General features: G+C 29.9%; 1 protein-coding gene across 2 annotated transcripts; it reads right to left on the bottom strand.

Moving 5' to 3' along the window:
• Positions 1-822: 822 nt before the first annotated feature.
• LOC129911545 (period circadian protein) lies at positions 823-17191 on the bottom strand. Of its 2 annotated transcripts, none has more exons than XM_055989375.1 (11): positions 16970-17191; positions 7651-7767; positions 7327-7413; positions 7092-7255; positions 6931-7029; positions 4619-4716; positions 4070-4493; positions 2406-4012; positions 2209-2337; positions 1389-1487; positions 823-1318 (listed from the first exon to the last, which is right to left on the bottom strand). In XM_055989375.1, the coding sequence occupies exons 2-11, from the start codon at positions 7740-7742 to the stop codon at positions 1112-1114; spliced, it is 3006 nt and encodes a 1001-aa protein (XP_055845350.1). In that variant the 5' UTR covers positions 7743-7767; positions 16970-17191; the 3' UTR covers positions 823-1111. The 2 variants fall into 2 exon arrangements, with proteins under 2 accessions (XP_055845350.1, XP_055845349.1); XM_055989374.1 differs by having other exon boundaries at positions 7651-7761; positions 16968-17191.
• Positions 17192-18543: the final 1352 nt, after the last annotated feature.

Raw genomic sequence — 18543 nt, forward strand, 5'->3', positions numbered from 1 at the left:
AGCATTAAGTTGAGTAAACATTCTATATTGTAAACAACAACAAACGGTTACTTTTATTTATTATTAATGATCCTTTGTTGTTGAAGGGTCAAAAATGTTTTAGCTTAGAAAAAAATTTTCTCTGTAAACCATAACAAACGAATACTTTTTCTTATCCTTAGCAATCATTTGTTGTTGTTTATAAATTATAAGTTTTACTGAGCTATGTTAATGGGTAATTTTATTCGTTAAAGGTCAATTAGAGCAACTAAGATGTGCTCTGTCATCTCAGTAATCCCAAACGAACAGCAACAAGCCAGATCAAGTTTTGAAAATAAGTTCCCAATTTAAAAATTGCATTAAAAATATAAATATACAAGTCAAATGCTTAAGCCATTTTAGGAAGCTACTAAGTAAAAAAGCAGTCTGTTTTTCAACTAAGTAACTGAATAAAATGGTTTTAGCATTTTACTAAATCGTTTAAAATGTTGGGCCTCTAACCACCGATTTAGCGTTTTAGTGATATTCGACTTGAGTCGAACGTATGACTCGCGAGTCATAATAGCAACCTTAATTGTCCACTGTAGCGTATACGTAATTTTATTTTTGGGGTAACAAAAAGTTAACGGTATTTATCATATACGAGTAGTAGCCATTATGAAAAAAAACTATGTTTCTCAAAAACGATTCTACTAATTTTTTTTTCATGTATGACTCTTGTCAACTAAATAGATTGAAAGACATACGATGGTTTATTTTTACTGTAACGGTAGTTTTCTTTGAACAGAACTTAATTCTGTGTTTTTTTGAACTGCGTTATCTTCTACATATTGAAAGTAGTAAGCCTAGGAAATGTCCTTTGTTTAGCACAGTTAACTTTTATTCTTGCTTTTCAGTAAAAACTCGAGCTTATTTTATAAATTAAATTGTGTAGCATTCCATGGAGAAAACCTTACATAAATATTTATATAAATTTTGACATTAAGTGCAAAAGTATACTTTCAAAAAAGAAAGTACACACATAAAAGTGCTTATAAATTGTATACATAGGTACATTAAATGTCTTAAGTTTTTGTTTTTCTCTTGTGACATAGGTACATTTTAAATGCAAAGAAAATAAAACTAATTTATTTTATCCATCTCCATGTTGTGTTTGTTCTTCTCCCCCAGTTTCAATCAAATTAGCTACTAATCCTACTTTAAATTTTCTATAATTGGTTTCTTTTTCGTTTTCCTGTGGACCTTCAGAATCATCGGTTGTTTTTATGAATGAAGAATAGAAACTTGAAAAACTTGAACCATCCATGTCGTCATTGTTGCCATTACTATCAGTATTTTGCTAAAATTAAATAAAAAATATTTATTTATTTTATTTATTAAACATTTTATTATAATAGCATGTTACTTACATTATGAATTATTTCAATATGTTGTTCAGCGACGTAATCTTCAGTTTCTGATTGAATTGGTGAATCGACTATTCCTTTTTTGGATACATCTGAAAGAGCCTGTAACGAAAGTTCATAAATTAATTGGCTTGAATTGTTTTAATTTTAATTTCTTTAATTCATTTACTATTTTTTAAAATATTCAGAAGAAGCAGAAAAACCCTACATGTTACAAATACCATCTGACTCAGTTGTTGGGCAATGTAATATAATATGAGACCGGGAGGTGTCGTAAGGTCAAACCAGCCAACCCCAAAACATTTCCGGAAACAAACCGACAGAATTTTTTGCGGAGACGAGGATGATAAGCATACAAAGAGAAGTTTTCAGGGAAATCACCAACTGATTTCAAACCGAAGAGTGGAGAGTAAAAATATATGACGGAAATGAAAAACCACGCCTCGATGTAGTCTTCGAATATTGCATGAATGAAGCAAAGAAAAAGTGTGCACAGAACAGATAGAACGGAAAGTCAGCTTTTCAGAAAATGAGACATGTCAACAACAATAAAGTGGGATGAGGAGCAGTGTTCCCATCGATCGAGATTGCGTTTTAAGTTCAGATTGACCATGAAAGAATCAACTAACTAGATTTCCTTAAATGGAGGGATCACTAGTAAGAAATAGCGTTTGATGGCTTGTCGTTTGATGCCCTGAGTATATAATTAGTTTAAGCGGTCCTTCAGACCAACTAATACTTTTTGTTGGTATCTCAAATTAACACTGAATAATATTTGAAGTTCAAGAAATGTGAAAGATAATTTAAAAACTTATTAACTTACCATATTTGAGCCTGGTTCCGCCTTCACTGACGTTGCCTGCGAGGACGATCTTTGCAGTTGTCCAGATGTTATGGGATGATAAGAGTCAAGCGTCTTTGTTTGATTTGGTGCAGCCATCAAAGATTGTGTCTTGGTAATGAAAAAACAAATTTATAAATTAATTTAAATGTATTTATTTATTTCATCAAACAAATCACCGTTGTAAAAGTTGATGTTCGGCTCATCTGATCCGGTAGTGCCACAGAACTGGTTAGATTTGCAAATGACATCGGCACCATTGTGGGATGTAAATAGACAAGCGGCGGAGGTGGATATATTAAACCTTCTGAATAATGTACTGGTTGACCGGTGGCACTTGTTTTAATGTCATGAATATATTTGCTAGTTTGTGCTGGAATATAATAAAGTGCCGGGAACATGCTTTGTTGTGCTGGAAACTGACTCATTGCTGATGCAGTTTGTGCCGTATGAGGCATATGAGGCATACCAACTGATAATGGTGTCCACATATTGGTTCGTCCAGCTGCCGGTATGCCACACTGTTCGCCAAGAGTACCAAAGTACTGCATTTGTGGAAACATTTTTTTAGTATTGGCCAGTTCACTTGCTTCACCCATCTGGACGCCGGGATTTAAATGGTTGTGCTTGGATGCCCTGTTTACTTCTTCTTCCCAGGAATGTGATCCGAATCGTTTGATTCCATGAATGCTTATGTCCTGAGACTTTTCAAGATTTTTCTTCCCAAGTCGAACTCTTGACTCTCGATGTTTTTTAAGCATTAACTTTTCCATGACATCATTGTGTTTATTTATCAACGATTCTGTGAGTGACTGCAATTGAACGCTTTCTGATGACGTTCCTGTCTCGGGGTTACTGGTATTTGTGATGCTTCCCATATGAAAATGGCTACCTGTTGTATAATTTCCAGATGATCCACTACCACCACCTTGTTCGAAGCATTCTATTGGACTTAGAGCAATGCCTCCATCTACTGGCTCATTATATGGTTGTTCAATTTTGAGTGTAACAATTTCAGAAGCCGTTACAGGTTTGCTGTTGAAGAATCTCTGCAAGTTGTCATTGTAGTTTAGTTGATTATAACTGGGCGGTGTCTCAGTTGAGCACTTACTGTCATAATATTCATGGTGGGGTGAGATTTCACCCAACATTACGGAACCTCTTTCCGAGATTGTCAAATCTGTTTCGTGTGGTAGATCTAATTTAAGATCCGGTCGAGAAACCTCATCCATAATTGTTTCCATCAAAGATGCCAGTGCTTGACAACGTCTTGATACTTGTTGCTTAACAGTATCTGAAGCTTTAGGTAAAGTTTTTGATAATAATTTCAATATCTCTTCCTTTGTTCGATTACTGCGATTACGAGTTTCTTCGGAAAGTGAAGTTTTTGCATTCGATGCAGGCTCAAAAACATTACAATTCTTCGGACCTTGAAAGACTCTATGATTACCCATGACAAATTCTAGTTTTCTTGACCATGGATTCATAAAGCTTGTCCACTTGGTTTCGAATAGAATGTAACAACCATTTTGTATCAAAAATCTATATGGTTTGCTACAAAAATACTTTCCAGCTGTTGGACCCTTTTTCATAATTGTTTCATAAATTTCTTTCAGAAGAATCAAATCCTCATGATGGTAAAAATCAAGAATATTTCTACCAATCAAATCCTGTGGAAGGTAACCTAGAGGTGATACAGCAGAACTGTCAACATGGGAAATAATTCCAGTTGCTGTGTGCCGGGTTGAGAACTTGGGACTTTTGTGAGATAGGACTTCACTTGGTACTAAAAAAAAAAAATTAAAATATTATTTGAACATTCAATGCATTTGTATTTTGAAACCTTTGTAAGAGCTCTTAACGTAAGTAGCACAAATAACTAAAAGCATAGTTGTTCCAGATGTTTCCACAGTGCCATCTGGTCGAATTTCTTCTGGGGCTTCTCGAAAAGTCAAGGACAAACGAAATGGCTCATACATAAGTGCCTTGTCAATGACACCATAGCCACCCGATTTCAAACCTCTATAACGTCGAATCATAACAAAGAAAGACGTACGAGCATCTTTTGTGATGGTGCTACGTGTTTCAGCCACAGGTATTCCAGTTGTTATTTGACTTGCAAAAGTGGCTCGGTCTTTGGTGTGTACGAAGTCAATGAATGACCTACCCACCCACATGTCTCGTGGAAATCCTAGAAGCTCTGTTATTGTTGGGGTTGTGTAGAGAACAACACCGTCGTGCATTGATATAACACAACAGAAACTTTCCTAAAAATTAGAATAGAAAAGTTTGAGCAACATTTTAAGTAGAGAGATAAATGAAAATTTTTTTGTTTTGTTTCAAAAAATCTTTTGAAATTTGAATATCTAAAGGTTTTGGAAGTCGTATCTACCTCTTTAATTTTCTCTGATCTTGAAACTGATTTCTGGTCTGATTTTAAAGTAACAGGTGCAGACTTTTCTGGTTTTGATGACGTGTACTCGCCTGTTGCTGCAAATAAAATTTAAAAAAACTTGAATTTTTTTTGTATAAAGAATCTTATAGTTAAGTAAGGAAAAATAAGTGCACAAAATCGTGTAGTCTGGATTATAATATGAAATGATAAGGGTGACCAGGTGATCTACAGGTATAAAATACCCAAAATCCTGAAACCAGGTTTGTGAGGCTTAAGGCATGGGAGGCCAATGAAGGTTCCCCTTTTAGTACTTCGTAAAAATTTTGAATAATTAGAGGGTTACGGAAAAATAATGTTCTCCAAATTTAAGATCTATAAATTCATTCAGCTTTACCCTAATAGTCTATTTAATAGACTAGAGCTCCGGGGCAAGAATAGAACAAATTTGTTCAAGAGTTTTATTGCTGAATATGATTCCTTGCTATAAAAGTAGGCCTTACCCTGAGAAACCAAATATCAAGTAGTTTAGTAAAAAAAAGTTAATATCCTTTTAGATAAGCATTTTATTCAAAACCAATTTTAAAATTTTTACTTGCGATATAGGTACTATAGGACAAGCTTAGGATTCGGAAAAAAACGAACTCGAGATAACAATTTTTCATGACATTACGATGATGATGAATGCTAAAAAAGTATTCTGTCTGTCTGTCCGTCTGTAAGTACCTCAAGCTACAGCCTAAACTATTTGAGCAATTTCTTCAAACTTAGTAGTTAACAGTTTTGAGTGATTCCCTAGAGGACAAATTGAAATTTTTTTTTAGGACCAAAACTAACGGTTTCTGTCATATAACGGAAATAGAAAAGTTAACTTTTTTCGAAAACGGATCTAACGATTTTGATTTAAATTTTTGTATGTAGTGCTTCACATAAAAACCTTCTTTTTAAATAAAAATAAAATTTTTGTACCGTTATTAACGGTACCTGCCATAGAACTGTTTTGTTGATTTATGAATTTCTCGTAAACTACGAAGCCCATTTTAACCAAAATTTGTATACAGAAACTTTAAAATAATCTATACATTTATATACAAATTTTAAAAAATTCAAAATAAATAATAAATCCAAAAATATATGGATTTAGAGAAAAAATATTTCAAAATTTTTTTTTGAAAACAAACAATTTTTTGAAAACCTGTTGATGAATTATTCCAAAATTTCGTTTTTATGTGTTGAATAATATTTTCCTAAAAATGGTAGGTATACCAACTTGTTTTTTTGAAAAATGTTAGAATATTTTTATATATGCAAAATTTGTTTTTTTTAAAACGGTTCTAACGAATATGAACATTTTTTTTCTAAAAATTCTTTTTTATACAAGAAATCAAATATTTGATTTTGTGGAAAAGGTCATTTAAAACGGTGTTTAATTAATTATAAAAACAGATTTTATTTTTCTTACACTACTTATAAAATTCCTTAAAAATATCAAATTTTAAATTTTCCCTACTTTTGTTCAATAAAAAAAAGCTTTGACATTAGAGTTACTTTTTCCATAAGAGCAAATACGTGCGACCCCAGTCGTGCATTTTATTTTAAATGTCTTAATCTGAAAGAAAATTTAATTTTCCATAAAAAGTGTGTTTAAAGTTTCAAAGTAAGGCTTGATTTTGGAGTTTAATACGAAAATAAAACTGAGAACTGACCAGTGTTGCCGAAATGCACCAATGGATTTAGTAGCATATTTGTCTGAGGCAAACTTTTATGGGAAGTTGTTGTCCAGTTGTTTGCATGACCCAAAAAAAAAAACATCATAAGTTTATATGTACAAAGTTTTTTTAAACAAATTTTTGAGTCAATTTTAAGTCAAATTGTTATTGGACTCAAGATTTATGTGGATCAATGTTATCATTTCCAAGGAAATGAGGTAAAAGCTTCATGCTAAAGATGGGAGTATTCATGCGCGAAGAGACCAAAACTGGACGTGTGATAGTCTAGAGATGAAAAGTGTAGAATAGTCTTTCTAAAATCGAAAGTCACTGGAGAAGTTTACCTACGATTTCTGGAAAATGTATGAGAGCTCTCGGCGCTGAAGATTTTTGGAGACACTTGCATATCCATTATTCAACAGGACAATAATAATTCTTGCCATACACCCAAAATTGTAAGTATGATGTTGTATTTATTTTTAATATGAAGGAGCTTTAAAATAAGCTACAACTTTTATGACTTAAATTTTTCCAACAGCACTGCCAGATCAAAATACTACAATTGTATGTTTTTTTTTTTTAATTCTTTATTTTTGTATGTACCTGGTGAAGGGGATGAAGTTGTAAATTGTGAGTAATTATCAGACTTCTGCTGTTCAGTTAACTCGTCATTTACAGATGGTTCCTGGCCGTCCATTTGACCTATTTAAAAATTAAATATTAATTTAAATATTTCACCAAGTTTCATTTTTAATATTACGCACAATTAGTTTTCTCTGAAGCAGCCAATAATTGTTCTTCAGCTTTTACTTCTTTGGATGTACCACATTCTTCTGGATTTTCGATTGTATTTGAAAGTGTTTGCGTAGAACATTTCTGCTTTTTCTTCTTACGTGTTTTGTCCATACCACGCATAGTATGAAGCTCACTAAACACGATAAAAGTTGAAGTTAAATAAATTAATTCTATCTTTTGTATAAAATATTGATTAGATCTTACCTACTACTCGTTTGAGTTGATGGTTTTCCGCCATATCCGCTGCTTCCTGATGAATGGCTGCCACTTAATCTAGATTTTGAGCTTCCACTACAAAATAATAAACATAGATTGGCATAATTCTAAAAATTTTTGAAACATAAATGAATTTTCTTAATTCCCAAATAGAATTATGTTATTTACGGAATAATGGAGGTATATTTTAAGTTCGAAATATGAATACAATTTCGATAAAAAAGGATAAAGTATTTTCGAACACAAAAAACCGTGTGATTTTCGAAATAATGGATTACGTCATATTTAAAACATCAATATTTAGTTAATTACCTTCTTTGTGATTGACTGTTGCTGCAACTGTTTGAATAAGCTGAGTCTGACACTTTTGTATTGTGCGTTGATTCAGTTGATTCGCCTTCCATTTTCACGTTATTTGGTTATCTATATCTTTGAAAATATAAAAAATTAGTTTTTGAGAATCATGTGACTATTGAAAGAGTAAATTAATGAAAATGTTCTAAATGTCTATTTAGGTTGAAGTGACGACAGTCTATTAAGCTATTCATTATTTTTAATTTTTCCCCTTTATACATATAAATTTATATAATAAATTTAAGCAAGTTTTTTTAATTTAATTTTAAATTCGAAAATTATCAAAAAAGTAATATAGTAGCCCTTGGTACCTAAACACTTAGTACTACATCATTTTCGCAGTATTTTTTCCTATCATTTGAACATATGATTTTATTTGTTTTCTGCATGTGTTAGTGGGTAAAAAATACTTTTTTCGCTTGCGATACTTAATGGTACCGAAATTTTGTTTTATTTATTTTGTATGCGATCCAACTGCGGGTCACTGTGGCGTATGTGTAACTTTTTTATATTGAAAATATCTTATTGGTTAAAACAAATTGCAAAAATTGTAAAATATGGCAAGTAATTTTTGTATTTATTAGTTACACTTTTTAAGAACCTTTTTCGTTAAAAAATACTAACAAATAATTTTGATCACCTCTTGGTGAAATACCCCTATGTGCGACAAAATATATTTGTTTGTGTTTTTTTCGTCAAATAATTTTACAACGCAAAATGTAGTAATATTTTAACAAAATAAAAACTTTTATACCGACGGACGGCCGGAAATTCGCCAGCGACGATAGCATAGGTAGGTAATTCTTGGTTTTTTTTTCCTAAAATATCAATGTTTTTATGTTTCTAAATTTCTGCATAATATAAATTACAATAATTGAGTACTTAAAGTCAGTCACGAAATTTTTGGGCCAAATCTTTGTCTTGAGTTAAATGTCGGAAAAAATGAAGAAGGAATACATAAAATGTTTTGAAAAATGCATAGATATTTGTATATTTTTCAAACCGTTAGTTTGACAAGCAAAATCAAACAAAAAATATTTTTGCCAAAAAGAAATAATTGGAAAACGCAATCTAAAACACCACAAAATTATTGGGCCAAAACATTATGTTACAAAAAATATTATGTTACAAAACATTTATAGTTAAAATCAAATTTTAGATAAGACCAGCGATGCCAACTGAGGCATAATTATGCCTTTTAGGCATAATTTTATTAGCTAAGGCATTGAGGATTATTTGTTTGCCAAAAAGGCACAATTTTTTTCTTTCTACTCTTGATTTATATTTTAAAAGTTTCTTATAATTTTTTAAATATTTTGATAAAACGACTAAAAACTTATATTTTCTATATCTTTTAAATAAAGATTGTTCGAAATTTTATCTACAGAATTTGTTTTTACCATTTAACTCTTGGTAGTGTTTAATTTTTCGAAGAATTTTGTTCACACTAGTAATCACTTTTATTAGAAAAGAATCTATTTTTTGTTGCTGTAAAAAGGTCTAAAACGCTTGCAAATAGGCTAATATTTTTTATTGGTGAAAAAAATTGGCCGCTAATTTCTTCCAATTATATGAAGCAACGTCTTGAAATATTCCGTTTCCGTAACGTGACAAACAAGTTGCCTTTTCAATCGTCATTTAGACTATGTGAAGAATAAATTTCAATATAAAAAATTGTATTCCTAGGAATAATCTCTATCTGAGGTTTATCTGACTTAATGCATAAATTGATTAAATAAACATTTCGTTTTGTGTACTTGTGTACTTTTTGTATATAATTTTTAAGCATAAACTAAGAAATTTAAATTGAGGTATAATTTATTTGAAAAGGCATAATTTTTTTTCAAGTGAGGCATAATTTTGACTCAATGGGTTGGCAACGCTGGATAAGACTATTTTTTGGGTTAAAAAAAAAATCCACGACTGGGTCGCACGCAGAGGCGTAGCTAGCATGGGTGGCACCCGGTGCGGCAATTATGGTGTCACCCCCAGAATTAAAAACAGTCAAATAAATGAAATTCCACTATTCTATATAACTATGATTTTTTACTTGCTCTTAACAATAGGCAAATTTTGAAATCGCCAAAAAATATATAATTTTCTTTTGAAAATTTGTAGTTAGTCATAGAAAACTTTACAAAAATACTAACCAAAAATTTTTAACATTTTTTTCGAACTATTTATTGTTTAATTAATTGATAACTTGGTTTGGAGTTTACAACCAGTCTTTAAGATGTTTTTGTACTTTTAAAAACAAATTTTAAATTTTTTAATAAATTTAATAAAATTGAAAATATGTATAATATAAATATAATTATAAGCCAATTGTTTTCTCTTTTCTCCGTGTGCTAAATTGTGACAGATACAAAACGTTCGAAACGAAAATGTGAATTTTTAACTGGAGCTGCGCACAAGTGGGCTGAAATTAGTAAAAATTCGAAACTCGGCTTAATTTTTGGAAAGACTTTTGTATTTAAATTAAGCTCGATCTAGACCTAAGGAACAAAAATTTAAATCAATATTATGTAGATAAGGGAAATTCAATTCTTCCACACGAAATACTTTGTTCACCTGGAATATTAAAAACTGTTGCGAGTTTCCTCGAAGAAAATTAACACTTTCCGCTAAATTGGTCGACGCTATTAATTTTGTATTCTGTTTAAGGTTCCAAAGGATTCAAATATCACTGACAAACACAAACATAATATTTTCTTTAGCACTTGGTCAATAACCAACAGTTGTTTTTGGAATGACTTATTTCGAATAAGTTCAAAACTTAAGGATCTTAACAAAAGTCTCTTATCTGCTTTAGTTAATCAAATATTTTTTTCAAAATGGTACATATTGAAATCTTAAAAGTGAACGTATTATGCAAAAACAAACAGCTTGGAACATTTTCAAAATTATTCAACTCAGTTATTCATCAAATATTTCTCAAAACTCACTTTATTAAATCCGTCGCACTTTAAACAAATAAAAATAATACTCGATTCTAAAAATTTCCAACAATGGAAAAATCTTAACAAAAGTAACTAAGCAAATAAATAAAATATTGATTTATATTAAGACAAGTAATACTAACGACCATTTGGTTTGACTCTTCAGTCAGTATTGATAAGTTTTCCAATAATATCTACCTAAGAACTTGCATACATAAATGTTGGCAAACAAATCTATAAGATGGACTTTGAGATTTGCAAGAAAAAGTCACGCACGTTTACCACGTGAGAAATTGTTTTGAAGATTTTTTTGTATTTAATGTGGCTTTGTGTAAAGCCATTACGACTACGAGTTTGAAATTGTTGGTATACGAATACGTCATATTAAAATAAGGGTGTTTTTATTGGATGTTCCGAACCGGTGTCGATGTGGAAATGTCAGACCAGACCTTTCATTCTTGTGTATAAATCTGCTAGATTTTTATGTAGATATGTACAAAATGTACTATATCTGTGGTTAAAAAGAATCAACACACGTGCTGAATCCTGGATGACTTCCGTCAGTTCAGGATGTGAACGTCAGAAACAATTATTATATAAATTCATTTTCTTTATAAAAATAAAAGGGTGGTAAAAGGTGAATTGTGAGATGTGATTTGTTGTGATGACAATTTAATAATTGAGGGACGGGTATTTAGTTTTTTGTTTATGCATACTCGTATGTATATTTAAAAAAATTCTTGTTGTTTTTAAAATTTTGATAAAAGTAATGGCGGTATTTCTATGGCATTGGACAGAGATGGGATAGATAAGGCAAGACTTTGTCGCATTTACTGCAACGAGTGCCGGAAGACGCTTAGGTACATTTTATATTTCAAATCACATGCAAAATTCAACATTCACAATAATTCAAATAAAAGAACAATTTAAAAAGAAAATAAACTCCTAGTTCAAGATTAGTATATTTAAATGATAAAAAAAGGTAGGTAGGTACATTCATGTCTATGCGTTTGAAAAATTGTTGACCTAAGATAAGTTTTTAAAAGCTTAAGCTTATAAAAATACTTTTTGCCACTTGGGAACAGTTATCCTGAAAATTCCATCTTCCCTTAACTAAAAAAAAATCCCAACAATGGAGAACCAACTGGCCACCGAAAAGATATGATCTTAAAGTTATTGTTCAATAGCACAACATATAAAGTCATATCTGAAAATTTTGTATAAGTGCGAACAAAATTGTCAGAATTTAATAGTGTTATTTAGCTGTGTTTTATTTTCCTCGTGATCCTGATCAGATTCAGATCATTGTTTTTATTAGCTTAACAACAAAAGTAGGATTTTGTTTTGTTATTGTTTCACAAATAAATTCATGATCTGATTTGGAGCACTAAGAAATTAAAACACAGCTTTTTTCAGTTCTGAAAACGAACAGTAAACATTTTTTTTTTGAACAATTGGTCAATAAAACCTAAAAAATAATTCTGAGCAATAAAAGGAAAGTATTTTATCAGTCATCAGTTATCAGTAGTTTACACCAGGATTACCTATGAAAATATCAATATAGAAAAAATGCATTTAAAATTAAAAAAAAATAAAATGCAAGACTGGGTCGCACGTACTTGCTCTTGTAGTTCAAAGTATCTTTATCTTAAATACCTTTTGGAATTTTAAGATTTTGTTTAGTGTCGAAAGAAAAAATAAAAAAAAAAAATATCGAAAGTTAAAAAATTAAATTAAATTTTTTTTTTCAAAAATGTTCTCCGCATTTTTTGAGAAAAAATAAAAATTCAGTTTTGTTAGAATCAATAAGACTATTACGCACACCAAATTTAATCAAAATCGTTAGAGCCGTTTTCGAGAAAATTGCAATACCTCGAAAACGTTATATGGGAGATATGCTTTAAAAAGGAGATATTAAAAAAATAAAAAATTACATAAAAATCATCTGTACCAAGTTTCAAGCAAATCCATCCATCCCTTTAGGTACTAGCTCGATGTAGGTACAGATGGACGCACAGACCGACGGACGGCATGACGAAACCCACTTTTTTTATCTTCTCCATCATCGTAATGTTGGTTGTGATTAAAACCTCAATTTTTTTTTCTACACGAAACCAATACTTGCCTTATAGAGCAAGTAAAAACATATTTATTGCAAATAAAAAAAAAATTATTATAATTTTAATGATAACACTGGTTTACAAGGGTTTTGTTGCTGAAATAAAAATATACTTTTCTAAAGGTTTTCAGTGTGTTGAATTCGAATCCGAAGTCAGAAACAACTAATCAGCTCCCGTTTTTGAGATATTACCGTTAGAAAATGTGTTTTTGTTTTTTTTCGGACCTTGTTCTTTTGTATAAGGAAAATTTTTTGAGAATATTAAGTAACGGTTTCTATAAGAACTGTTTTCCATCTTTTGATACCCGTTCAAATCTTTTCAATGTCTTTTGTATTGCCCGAGATATCTTAAAATTAAGTAAGTGGGTTTTTCTTCATATATCATACAGGAGATAATGAAGTTATAAAATTTATAAAAATACCAAACAACTGAGGATGTCTCGGGCAATAAAAAAGATATCGGAAAGATTTAAACAGATTTAAAAAGGTGATAAATAGTTCTTATAAAAACCGTTACTAAATATGCTCAAACAATTTTCCTTATATAAAAGAATAAGGTCCGCTGCATACTCTAACGGTAATATTTCAAAAACGGGAGCTGATTAATTTTTTTTGACTTCGGATTCGAGTTCAGCACACCGAAAACCTTCAGAAAAGTATATTTTTGTTTCGGCAACAAAAAAAAAGTTTAATTTGGTTAACCAGTGTAATATTTCAAATATTATTTGTAAGAAGTCGACGAATATGTAACAAAAAAATTTAATACACACAATTTGCATTGAATTTTATTTTTCATTGCAGATTTGTTATTATTTGGAACTTTTATTTTTATTGCAAATATTTTCCAGTTTAAATAGGATTTTTTTTAATGTGAACATTTTTTATTTGTAAGGCATTGTTTTTTATTTGCAATAAATCTTTTTTCTCAATTTTTAATGCAAAGAAAATGCATTAAAAAAAAAGATTTTTTACAAACCTGATTTACACAGTATAAGGCCAGTTTTGGTATCTGTTTGAACTTTCAAGAAATAAAAAAAAAAATAAACGGATTTATTCAAAAAAATAAATAATTCAGCAAAAAAAATAGGAACTCAGACAGAATAGACGGAAAGAATTGAAAAATATATGGGGCGCTTCTCTCCTTGAAAAGAAGTGCAAAAAAGATCCGCCTTAAGCAAAACCGCTTTCGAAACATTTTAGAATTTCAAACAGATGTTCAGTAAAACCTTCTAGAGCGATAGGAGATGTTAGAAATGTCCTCTCTCAGAGTGTTTTCTACTTTAACGCAACGCACAAAGATTAATGAAACAGGATGAAATTGAAACATTAAGATTTTTGTTCTTAGGTACAATAACAAAAATTGCACGGAAATACTCCAAAGTCCAAAGTCAATTTGATTTCATTTTGCTCCAAATTATTTATCCCAACTCATTTTACTGAAAGAAAAAAGTTAAAGTTATTGCCAGTTTTTGTTATTGGAATCTGTGTTAAATTTTTTACTGCATGGACTTTAAACACAACCATTAACCATATGCTTTTTTCTGGTTGAATAACACATAAAAGGTCAAGTTTGCGTTTCCGTCATCAGTGGAACAAAAGAGATTCTAATTCAAATAAATGGAGTGATCAATACGTTCCCGAAATGATTTTGCAGGTTTATTAGGAGATGAATTCGCTTATCGATTTTAGTATTGGTAAGATTATACGGAATGGAAATTTTTCACCTCTCCATGATTATATCCCATACAATTATTATCAAACTTTAAATATATATTAATAAAACAGGTTACTATAACTTTTTTAGTTGGTCATTCACTGTGCAAGTCGAAATCTTAGACAAATGTGCTGTTGACTTTTTCCCCCTATTTCAGACCTGAGAAATCGATTGGCATCATTAGTTTTTCGATTTACGTACGACTTCGAACACAATTTTTTTCGGAAGTTTTTTCAATAATGTTAAGCATTTTGCCCGGTTTAAAGTCATTTTTCTTGTTTATATTGCTATTTTTTCTGCTCAAACGTTGTTTACTACAAGCATAAAGACAATAAAAACAATTGAGCAATTTACGAGTATTTAACAATTTAGCGATTTTTTTTTTTAATTCAAGAAATTAGGATTTTTTTGCATTGTTATCGTTTCATTATGTTAAGCAAATTACAGATCCAATTTTAATGATTTCTGATCTAAAACGTCGGTAGTGAAAAATACTTTAATCTCTAAAAATAATTGACGGTGTTGCCGTTTTGTTTTTTTTTTTTTAACTAAAAATAATTTTTTTTTCAAAACTTTTTTTTTTTTGAATTTCACAAATAAAATGATGTCAAAAGAATATTTAGAGTATTTTAAGAAATAAAATGCACGACTGGCTCTAAATTTAAAAAAATTGATATTGGGGAAGAGCCGACGCACAGACGGACAGATTGCGAGACCCACTTTTTCATCGTCGTAATGTTGGTTATATAGAGCAAGTAAAAAATTATATGGGAGTGAAGGGCAAGATTAAATCGTTTAGGCGGTAGAAGTAATTTTCTCACAAATCGACTTCAAATGTAAAAAAAATAAAATGCATGACTTGGGTCGCACGAACTTGCTCTTAGAGTTAAAGTTGCCTAAATTTTTAAGACTTTTTATATAGAAATTTGGAAAAAAAAATAAAATTCGTTTAAAAAAAAAATAAAATAAATCTGAAATCAAATTGCCCTCCAAAACAAGTATGCAGTTTTGATTGATATATTGACATGCATTTTTAGAAAAACTAATTTTTTATAAATAATTTTTTGGAAAAAAAGTTTTTAAATAAAATTGGTATGCCATTTTGTAGAAATCACTAATCAGCATTTAAAAACAAAATTTCAAAAAAATTCAATGTCCCGTTTTCGAAAATTTGATTTTTCAAAAAAAAAAATTCAAATTTTTTTTAAAAATCCAAAAATTATTTATTTTTGGTTTATATTTAAATTATATAAATGCTTTCTTCACAAAAAGTTTCGTTGAAATCGAATAAGCAGTTTTGGAGATAATTAAATTTGAAAAAAAAACGGTTCTATGGAAGGTACCGTTAATAATGATTTTCAAAAAAAAATTTTCATTAAATGACAGACCTTAGCTTAAAACTAACATTTGAATTTTTTAAACAAAATTGTTGAAGCCGTTTTTGAGATATTTCAATTTTACTAAAATCGGTATATGACAAGTACCGTTATTTTTGGTAAAAAAAAAATAATTCCAAAAACCCGTCTGGAGAGTCGCCAAATAACGCTACATACCAAGTTTGACATCAATTGGTCCATCCGTTTAGGCTGTAGCATCGTTTATAGACAGACAGACGGACTTCCGGGACCCACTTTTTTGGCATTCTCTAACATCGTAATGTCATGGAAAAATATTATCTCAACTTTTTTTTTTTTACGAATGTACGATATATAGTACCTATATCGCAAGTAAAAATGTAGTACAACACAACGGCAACACAATGTTAAATAAATTGCTCGAAATTGTTTATATTGTCTTTAAGCTGGTAGCAAATAACGTTTGAGCAGAATGAATAGCAATATATGTATGTAAACATGAAAAATGACTTTAAAGTTAAACTGGGCAAATTGCTTAAAATTATTGAAAAAATTTCCGATAAAAATTTTGTTCCAAGTCGTACTGATAAATCGAAAAACTAATGATGCCAATTGATATCTCAGGTCCGAAATAGGGGGAAACAGTCAACAGCGCACATGTCTCAAAATTTTTTTTTAAAAACCTTGCACATTTAAACCACATTAATTGTCTTGCTAAATCATATAGAATAAACAAAGTTAAAGTTGTATATTATTTTTAATTCAAAGTCCATCTTTTTCTTTTTTAGTTATTTTTGGGCACTGAGGTTTTACTTTCATTTTAAGCACAATAGTTTTTAAATATTGGCATCACTCAGTAAAATATTTATTTAGACCTATAGTTTTTTTTTTTAATTATGACGTTTTTTTGTCATTTTCACGATCACCCATTCTATTTTTGCAAACAAAACCACTTAAACAACAACCGGCTTGTATAATACGAGTAGATAGAAAATAAATTAAACAACTTTAAGATGATTACAACTGCAACTATAACGTAGTTTGAGATAGTATTTTTATGCGAATAAAAACAAACAAACCAATTATTTCTTATGCAACTGATTAAAAAAAAGTAAATTTTCCAACAAAATCAAATTTAATATACATACACTGGAACAGAGGGTGAAAATTCAGTTGGAAGAATTTAATTTAAAGTTGCGTCTACGATATCATTAACAACGATTATTTTTAAAATTTATTAATCGATTAGCACCGAATTACATCTTGTTTATTTTCTGTTTTTGTTTTATTTTTCTTCTTTCTCCACTTTTTGTGACCTTAAATTTAAAAAAAAACACTATTTGTAAAATTTTTCAAGAATTATTATTTATTTGTGTAGTGAATGATGGAAGTCTAGAATTGAAATGAAAGTAAAATCAGCGATTAAATTCATTCTTTATATTAAGTCACGCACGTTTACACGTGACTAAAGCTTTAGAGTACAATAAAATTCTCTCTGGTGAATATTCTTTATTCAGTATTTCAAATGTGCAACTGCAGAAACATGTAAGTTACTTGGTCGAGTATATAGACTTTGTATCTATCTATACAGTATACACATATTGATTGGAATATACGATGAAGGCGGCGAGCTTTTTATTGAAGCAAAGTTTAAAGAATCAATATATCCAACAAGTTGCATCTAAGCAAGTGTGTCGAAAAGTGGTTTGTTTGGGAGATGAAAAGTAAATTAATTCTACAATGGTGATATTTGGTTTTCATCTAGTGCCTAATATCAACTTTAATTATTCCTTATTTTTTGACCTTAATTAGATATTTATAAAAAAAAAAAAACAGTTAACTTCTTCTTGAGCTATATTAACATAAAATACCTACTTGAATCTGGTAAAAGTAATTTTCATATTTATAGAATAGTTTCAATTAGAATAGAAGCCATTTAATTATTCAGAAATAATCTTTAAGATATGACCAATTTGTTTATAATAAAAGATTAAAAGAGAGAGAGTAAGTTATAAGCAGTTGGTTATATCTCATTCATTAATGAACCGATTTGAAAAATTTAAAGACTTAATTGTCTTGCTAGACATTAATTATAACATTTACTCAATTTGTTTAAAATGACACTTACCGATTTTGAGAATTGAGATAGTTCCTTTTGTTTTTAAAATTTCAGGAATTTGCAAAAATTAACATTGCAGCTAGATTTCTCACCCTTAAAAACATATGTGCCCATGATTATGAAAGTGGACTAAGTCACTTTTTGCATTGTTTAAAGAAAAACTTACAAAATAATTTTCTTTTAACGATTTAATTATATTTCTTTTATGAAATCACTAGAGGAGCAATAAAGAAGTTTATTTACTGCGATTTCGCTTTCAAATAAACTCTACCCCTTAAATAATTACTTATTTTAAGGCTAGATTTGAGGCCATTTTAAGGAGTGACGTAGTCCACTTTCATAATTAAGGGCACATATAAAAACACTCCCATATTGCGTTGATCTTATATATAGAAAAATTTATTAAGATAAAAGTTATAGAAAATAAATTTTTCTACAAGTTTTACCCTATAATTTTTGTCAAAAATAAAAAATGGCCGAGTTATTCACTAAAACGTGTTTTACCTTTAATCCAAGATGGCGGCTTTGGCTCAAGGTCGATTTTCCCGAAAAACTAGTTTTAAGATCTCAGTCATAGAAGTGCTCTATAATATTTGATGAAAATT

This window comes from Episyrphus balteatus, chromosome 2, assembly GCF_945859705.1.
Source record: "Episyrphus balteatus chromosome 2, idEpiBalt1.1, whole genome shotgun sequence".
Lineage (NCBI taxonomy): Eukaryota > Metazoa > Arthropoda > Insecta > Diptera > Syrphidae > Episyrphus > Episyrphus balteatus.

Coding starts and splice junctions, on each gene's coding strand:
- LOC129911545 (XM_055989375.1), bottom strand. CDS start 7,742: ATGGAAGGCGAATCAACTGAATCAACGCACAATACAAAAGTGTCAGAC. Junction 2,338..2,405: donor GAACATCAACTTTTACAACG/GTGATTTGTTTG, acceptor TTCATTACCAAG/ACACAATCTTTGATGGCTGC. Junction 1,488..2,208: donor CGGAACCAGGCTCAAATATG/GTAAGTTAATAA, acceptor CTTTCGTTACAG/GCTCTTTCAGATGTATCCAA.